The sequence below is a fragment of the Papio anubis genome, chromosome 7 (assembly GCF_008728515.1).
Source record: "Papio anubis isolate 15944 chromosome 7, Panubis1.0, whole genome shotgun sequence".
In the NCBI taxonomy this organism is placed as follows: Eukaryota; Metazoa; Chordata; class Mammalia; order Primates; family Cercopithecidae; genus Papio; species Papio anubis.
In genome coordinates this window covers 67,351,371-67,359,613 of record NC_044982.1, presented here as the reverse complement: position 1 = coordinate 67,359,613, position 8,243 = coordinate 67,351,371, and the positions used below count along the sequence as shown (strand labels likewise).

The 8,243-nt window shown below is 41.0% G+C and overlaps 1 protein-coding gene across 1 annotated transcript; it reads left to right on the top strand.

Moving 5' to 3' along the window:
* The first annotated feature begins 45 nt into the window (after positions 1-45).
* PNN (pinin, desmosome associated protein) lies at positions 46-7,725 on the top strand. Its single transcript, XM_003901735.4, has 9 exons — positions 46-256; positions 934-1,005; positions 1,386-1,454; positions 2,259-2,331; positions 2,439-2,533; positions 2,687-2,762; positions 3,945-4,100; positions 4,178-4,316; positions 5,295-7,725. Exons 1-9 carry the CDS (start codon positions 144-146, stop codon positions 6,653-6,655), a joined length of 2,154 nt encoding a protein of 717 aa, XP_003901784.2. The 5' UTR covers positions 46-143; the 3' UTR covers positions 6,656-7,725.
* Positions 7,726-8,243: the final 518 nt, after the last annotated feature.

Genomic DNA, 8,243 nt, shown 5'->3' with positions numbered 1-8,243 from the left:
CTTCCGGTCGCTGAGTGGTTGAGGCCGGAAAACAACGCTCATCGTCATTGGCTGAGCCCGGCTGTCAGTCGTTTCGCGTCTCGGCGGCGCGGCACAGCCCGGCGCGGCCTGTAAAGCAGTCTCAGGCCTGCTGCAGAGAGAAGATGGCGGTCGCAGTGAGAACTTTGCAGGAACAGCTAGAAAAGGCCAAAGAGAGCCTTAAGAACGTGGATGAGAATATTCGCAAGCTCACCGGGCGGGATCCGAATGACGTGAGGTAAGGGCTTAACAGGAACTCGGAGCTCGGAGAGGCAGCCCTCTGGTAGGGGTGAATTGGGGGCGGGGAGGGCGGCCAGCCTTCAGAAGGCTGGAACGTCGAGGCCTGTTCGCGGGGCGGCGGGTAAAACCATGTTCTCGCCGAGGTGGAGAAGCCCCAGGCCCCCCATCGTAGAGCGCTGGTCTCAGGTTCCTGAGAAAGGAGAGCGAGTCCTAGGTACGCCGGCATGGTTTCTCAGGCCTGTGAGAAGAACCAGACTACTGATTCCCGCCCTCGGCCCTGCAGGCCCGGAACTGCAGCACAAAGCCCCTTCCCGCTCTGGCGGGCACCCGGCCCAGGGCTGGCCCCGAGACCCTGCCGGGACGCCACCAGCCGCTTCACCCCAACCTCTTGCCCACGTGCACCTTCCTCGGGGATGGCGGGATGGGGACCTGATTCAGGCTTTTCAATGTGTGGGGGCATCGAGGTGGTTATAATTTCTGTGATACAGGTCCTGGAGAAACGAGGAAGTTAAATGAAATAGTACGTCCTGTCCTGTTTCAGACGCTTGGGTTTATTTGAAACTATCTTTTTGGAACTTTTGCGATTTTCTCCTTGTGATCCATATCTCTGAAAGTAATTGGTGCAACTATGTGTGTCTGCATATGATCTTGCACTGATTTGTAAATCTCTTACAGGCCCATCCAAGCCAGATTGCTGGCCCTTTCTGGTCCTGGTGGAGGTAGAGGACGTGGTAGTTTATTACTGAGGTAAGATTTCCTTTGGACTTTACTCATGCTGAAACTACTGGTACTTTACTTATAAATATATTGGCTTGCACAAAACCTGTGATAAAATCGATAACCCAGTGTTTGTTGTCTTTGTTTAATGCTTGTGATAGACTAGGTTTCCGTATAAATACAGTTATCCTGAAAAACTGGAGGTCGAAGAATATATTAAGTGTCCCAATTTTGAGTGAACTTAATTCTTATAGTTTAAAGTAACACTAAAAGCATTTTGGGAATGAATGCCCATTTAAGGCTACTTTAGTTGGAAAGGTTTTTAAAATTTCAACCATATTCTCTTGTCAAATGGAAATACCGTTTATCTTGTATTTCAAGTGCTTTATGTTGAACATTTTAAATTTCAGGCGTGGATTCTCAGATAGTGGAGGAGGACCCCCAGCCAAACAGAGAGACCTTGAAGGGGCAGTCAGTAGGTAGGTCTATAAAAAGATTCCTGAAGTCTTCTTTAGTTTCTGATGTACGACACAAATACAAATATTTATTAATAATGCTGTTTGAGCAATATTACAATTGAGTAGTGTGCCACTTCCCCCCCCCCCCACAAGTTCTCTTGGTATTTGATTGAACTGAGTCAGTTCTCTCAAAACACAGTTCTGCACTCATGATAACCCACAGTTTATCAAAATAAAGGTCAGGTGAAGAGTAAATTTGGAAAAATTGTCAATTAGTACCATTTTTTTCTGACTTGTAATTGAAATACTTAACCAGTTTGAAATACTTAGAAAATACAGGAGAGCAAGGTTAGTTTGGGTGTTAGTTCACATGTTGTATTCTTTCTCTGCTGGAGGAAAGAATAAAATGGAATGGAGACTTGATAGAACAAAGCTTCTGGAAATGAGTCCTAGAAAGAGAGGGCATTTGCCTTTGGTGTGCAGTTACATAAATACCTCTGGTCATTTAAATTAATTTCTGGCCAGGCACAGTGGCTTATCCCTGTAATCCCAGCACTTTGGGAAGCCAAGGCCAGCAGATCACTTGAGCCCAGGAGTTCCAGACCAGCCTAGGTACATGGTGAAATCACATCCCTACAAAAAGTACAAAAAAGTTACCCAGGCATGCTGGCTCACACCTGTAATCCCAGCTTGGGAGGATGAGGCAAGAGGATCACTTGAACCTGGGAGGTCGAGGCTGCAGTGAACTGTGGTGGCACCACTGCACTTCAGCCTGGATGGTATAGTGAAACACTGTCTCAAAAAAAGTAATTTTGTCTATGACAGGCTGGGCGGGGAGCGTCGGACCAGAAGAGAATCACGCCAGGAAAGTGACCCAGAGGATGATGATGTTAAAAAGGTATTGAGATTGAAAGAACTTAAACGAATGTAGTACCTTCACTTTACTACATTTGAAAGCACACCACTCATATGCTAGTTAATTACTGAGATTTTCTTTTTCTGCAGCCAGCATTGCAGTCTTCAGTTGTAGCTACCTCCAAAGAGCGCACGCGTAGAGACCTTATCCAGGATCAAAACATGGATGAAAAGGGAAAGCAAAGGTATTTCCCTGGGGGAAAAAAACTCTTGTGAAATAATGCAGTTATAAGGAAAATTAAGGGATTGTTCAAGTGTCCTGTAGTGTTTCTTAGAAAATGATGGGTTTAAATGAAATGGATCCTGTTGACAGTAAATTTTCTTATTCTGTTCTTTAGGAACCGGCGAATATTTGGCTTGTTGATGGGTACCCTTCAAAAATTTAAACAAGAATCCACTGTTGCTACTGAAAGGGTATTTATCCAAGTTTTGTTTTGCATCATGTATTTAAGTTATCAAAGTAGTGGATTAATTTTTTTTTTTTTAAGTCTTAAAGCTGTTTTAAGACTTAATTGTAAACCTAAAATAAAGCCAAATGAAAATTTGGTTTAACTTTTTATAGAACAGCCTTACTTAAACATTGTGTTGCAATATAACAGTTGTTGATATCATAGCTAATAGCCTTGAAATTTAGGTATGTGGGAAAAAAAGCCTCAGTCTCCATTTCATTAAAGACAAATTGCAATCAGTACCAAGTGCTAAGTTCTAATTAGTTGGTATCCTGAATTGAAAATGTGAAGCAGCCGGGTGCAGTGGCTCACGCCTGTAATCCCAGCACTTTGGGAGGCTGAGGCGGGTGGATCACCTGAGGTCAGGAGTTAGAGACCAGCCTGGCCAACATAGTGAAACCATGTCTCTAGTAAAAATACGAAATTTAGCCGCGTGTGGTGGCATGCACCTGTAATCTCAGCTATTTGGGAGGCGGAGGCAGGAGAATCACTTGAACCCTGGAGGTGAGGTTGCAGTGAGCCAAGATCACGCCATTGCACTCCAGCCTGGGCAACAGGCGCAAAACTCCATCTCAAAAAAAGAAAAAATGTGACACATATGCAGATACCCTTTTTTTTTTTTTTTTTGGGTAGAGATGGGGTTTCATCAAGTTGCCCAGGCTGGGCTGAGCTCAAAGCAATCCATCCACCTCAGCCTCCCAGAGTGCTGGGATGACAGGTGTGAGCCACCATGCCCGGCCTGCAGATACCTTTACATAGTAAAAAAAAAAAAAAAAAAATTTGAGTCGGAGTTTGGCTCTTCTTGCCCATGCTGGAGTGCAGTGGCGTGATCTCAGCTCCCTGCAGCCTCCGCCTCCGGGGTTCAAGTGATTCTCCTGCTTCAGCCTCCCAAGTAGCTGGGATTATAGGTGGGCATGACCATGCCCGCTAATATTTTTGTGTTTTTAGTAGAGATGGTGTTTCACCGTGTTGGTCAGGCTGGTCTCAAACTCCTGACTTCAGATGATCTACCTACCTCTGATGTTTCACATAATTAGTATGTGTAATAACTTTTTATTATAATTGAACTGAAATCATATATACCTTGTGTGTATTTCTTGTAACTATTTCAACACATAAGTATTAAAGCAGGCTACTTAACTTTTAGCAAAAGCGGCGCCAGGAAATTGAACAAAAACTTGAAGTTCAGGCAGAAGAAGAAAGAAAGCAGGTTGAAAATGAAAGGAGAGAACTGTTTGAAGAGAGGCGTGCTAAACAGACAGAACTGCGGCTTTTGGAACAGAAAGTTGAGCTTGCGCAGCTGGTGAGTGGTAATTTGGAATTCTAAGATTGGTAATCCTTTCTGTTTACAAAAGCACTGACCTTTTACCTTTTCTTTAGCAAGAAGAATGGAATGAACATAATGCCAAAATAATTAAATATATAAGAACTAAGACAAAGCCCCATTTGTTTTATATTCCTGGAAGAATGTGTCCAGCTACCCAAAAATTAATAGAAGAGTCACAGAGAAAAATGAATGGTAAGTGTGTGAAGAGGTCCATTGAATTGTTCATAGCGGGTAAGGTAGTATGTTCATACGCACAAGTTTGTTTTCTAAAATACTTATGATTCAGTGATTGGTTTGCTGTGTTTGGTTTTTTAAAAAAAATAAGATATAAGATATTCTAGGCCGGGCGCTGTGGTTCACGCCTGTAATCCCAGCACTTTGGGAGGCCAAAGCAGGCCAATCACGAGGTCAGGAGATCGAGACCATCCTGGTTAACACAGTGAAACCCCGTCTCTAGTCTCTACTAAAAATACAAAAAAAAAATTAGCTGGGCATGGTGGTAGAAGCCTGTAATTCTAGCTACTTGGCAGGCTGAGGCAGGAGAATCACTTGAACCTGGGAGGCAGAAGTTGCAGTGAGCCAAGATCGCGCCACTGAACCTCCAGCCTGGGCAACAGACTAAACTCCGTCTCAAAAAAAAAAAAAGATACATTCTGAGATGCTGGTGAGTTTGTAGTATAGGAATATTTGTATCATGGAGTTTAATGTGAAAGTTATAGACAGTGCTTATGCATCTGTATTCCTTAAGCATTTGTGTATAATTTTTTTTTGCATGCTACTCTTATTCTGATAAAATGCTAAGAAGACAAATGTGAAAACCAACAGTTTCTAGATGGAACACACATGGAAGGATAGACACTGCTAAGATGATGATTTGTCTCTTTGGGATCAGAAAAATTAATACATAAAGATTAATCTGTTTTCTTTATCAGTTAGAAAATGTCTAGTTCTGTCTGCCACTAACTTCTAGTATGTAGATTTCCCATGGATCTTTGCTTTTATAATTTTATGTCAGTTTGTGATTACTTAATTGCCATAGTAGTATTTTGTCATAACTCTACAAAAACAAATCCAGATGAAGCTTAATGACAATTTGTGACCAGTTGTAAAATTGTGGCTTTGAATTTTGTTAATCGGTAAATTTTACACATGTAAATTTTTATTCTTTAGCTTTATTTGAAGGTAGACGCATCGAATTTGCAGAACAAATAAATAAAATGGAGGCTAGGCCTAGAAGACAATCAATGAAGGAAAAAGAGCATCAGGTGGTGCGTAATGAAGAACAGAAGGCGGAACAAGAAGAGGGTAAGGTGGCTCAGCGAGAGGAAGAGTTGGAGGAGACAGGTAATCAGCACAATGATGTAGAAATAGAGGAAGCAGGAGAGGAAGAGGAAAAGGAAATAGCGATTGTTCATAGTGATGCAGAGAAAGAACAGGAGGAGGAAGAACAAAAACAGGAAATGGAGGTTAAGATGGAGGAGGAAACTGAGGTAAGGGAAAGTGAGAAGCAGCAGGATAGTCAGCCTGAAGAAGTTATGGATGTGCTAGAGATGGTTGAGAATGTCAAACATGTAATTGCTGACCAGGAGGTAATGGAAACTAATCGAGTTGAAAGTGTAGAGCCTTCAGAAAATGAAGCTAGCAAAGAATTGGAACCAGAAATGGAATTTGAAATTGAGCCAGATAAAGAATGTAAATCCCTTTCTCCTGGGAAAGAGAATGTCAGTGCTTTAGACATGGAAAAGGAGTCTGAGGAAAAAGAAGAAAAAGAATCTGAGCCCCAACCTGAGCCTGTGGCTCAGACTCAGCCTCAGCCTCAGCCCCAGCCTCAGCTTCAATCTCAGTCCCAACCAGTACTCCAGTCCCAGCCTCCCTCTCAGCCTGAGAATTTGTCATTAGCTGTTTTGCAGCCAACACCCCAAGTTACTCAGGAGCAAGGGCATTTACTACCTGAGAGGAAGGAGTTTCCTGTAGAGTCTGTAAAACTCACTGAGGTACCAGTAGAGCCAGTCTTGACAGTACATCCAGAGAGCAAGAGCAAAACCAAAACTAGGAGCAGAAGTAGAGGTCGAGCTAGAAATAAAACAAGCAAGAGTAGAAGTCGAAGCAGTAGCAGTAGTAGTTCTAGTAGCAGTTCAACCAGTAGCAGCAGTGGAAGTAGTTCTAGCAGTGGAAGTAGTAGCAGTCGTAGTAGTTCCAGTAGCAGCTCCAGTACAAGTGGCAGCAGCAGCAGAGATAGTAGCAGCAGCACTAGTAGTAGTAGTGAGAGTAGAAGTCGGAGTAGGGGCCGGGGACATAATAGAGATAGAAAGCACAGAAGGAGCGTGGATCGCAAGAGAAGGGATACTTCAGGACTAGAAAGAAGTCACAAATCTTCAAAAGGTGGTAGTAGTAGAGATACAAAAGGATCAAAGGATAAGAATTCCCGGTCTGACAGAAAGAGGTCTATATCAGAGAGTAGTCGATCAGGCAAAAGATCTTCAAGAAGTGAAAGAGACCGAAAATCAGACAGGAAAGACAAAAGGCGTTAATGGAAGAAGCCAGGCTTTCTTAGCCATTCTTTGCAGCAGAAGATTTCTTGATATAAAAGGATTACCTGTCCTTGTAAGGAGGATGCTGCCTTAAGAATTGCATGTTGTAAAAAATCTTTTTGGAAAATACAGACTGTTTGTTTACCAGACATTCTTGTACTTTTTGCATAATTTTGTAAGAGTTATTTATCAAAATTATGTGAGGTTCCAAAATATGTAAAAATGATAATAATAAAAAAAGATTAACATCCCTTGTCATCTTTTTTAAATATCCTATACTCTTCAGTAAGAATCTGTATATTTTAATAGGCAAATCTTTAAGTCTGTTCCCTTCTAATTCTGTATCATACATTGCTTTTGTAGAAATAAATGTGTGCTTATTTCATTATTTTTGGGATGTCCTCGTTGACACTTGTATAATAAATATCCTCTTTATCATTTTCAGCTTTTAACACTAGATACTGCACGTGATTAGAATGTTTTTGAAGGTTTCCTCGTTTTTATTTGCCTTGGACAATTTTGAATTGTCAGAGTCAGAGCTTTGCAGCTTTGAGGGGGAACAGTTCTCTTTAAAATCATTTGCTATTTTCTAATCTCCCTTGTTATTTTAATCTAAGCATTTTCCCCCGTTTCTCATTTTAACCATGTTTGGTAGATAACTTTAAACAGTATGATCTGGTTGGCATTTTCTTCCTGATCATGGGAGCGTCATTCTTCTGTCTTCATGGTTACTTGTGTGATATACATCTGTTAAAGAAAATCCACTTCTTTCTAGGGGAGGGAGGTAGAAAAGTACCTTTCAAACTTGGTTTTTGAGTTTGTGTCTTGTCTTAACTTTTGTGTTGGCTCTAACTGAAACATGCCGATATGTTTTCAATAATTTTGTTTAAGGAAGTATTGTATGGAAGTCCACAAAATGAAGGAAGTTCATCTAGGTTTTAATATGTAAGCAAGATAACACACAAGTGTACCAAGTTATTATTAACTTTGTTGTTTTAAAAATTTGTATGAACTTGGAGTATCTGTTGCCCATTACTATACATGTGCAAATAAATGTGGCTTAGACTTGCGTGACTGCTTAAGACTAGTACTTGTATTAACTTTCTGATGCTTTATACAAGAGAGCACTTAAATTGCAAATGACCTTTTTTGAGTTTAACGTTGTAGCTTTAGCCTTGACTTTGAATATTCATTATGCCTTCCCTTGACAAGTAAATGGTTACAGTGAAAATGTGAAGAAGTATCTCCAGTTAGTTTTTGTGTGTATATAACTCACTTGTGTAAGTGGATGTGTTAAAAGATCTTTTAAAAATCCTTTTATTGGAATAATTATTAAAACAGTAAATGCATAGAGCTTTGCAGAGCAATCTGTATCCATGAGCCAGTTTCACCATTAGTATCTTCATCTGTGGCTTATCCAGCAAAATGTTTCATTTCCTGTGTTCCCTGGCAGGAAAGAGGTTGGTAAATAGTGAATTAAAGGGATGATCATAAAATTTAACCTGGTTAAAAAGCACTTTATTTGATGACTGTGTGCACTAAAATCCTTTGTACAAATTAAGTTTTGTCCACTCATTTGTACCTGGAA

What these genes read in the sequence shown, in the direction of transcription:
- PNN (XM_003901735.4), top strand. Translation starts at nt 144, where the DNA reads ATGGCGGTCGCAGTGAGAACTTTGCAGGAACAGCTAGAAAAGGCCAAA. An exon ending in GATGAAAAGGGAAAGCAAAG is followed by an intron (nt 2,534 to 2,686) that starts GTATTTCCCTGG and finishes TCTGTTCTTTAG; the next exon opens with GAACCGGCGAATATTTGGCT. An exon ending in CCACTGTTGCTACTGAAAGG is followed by an intron (nt 2,763 to 3,944) that starts GTATTTATCCAA and finishes CTTAACTTTTAG; the next exon opens with CAAAAGCGGCGCCAGGAAAT.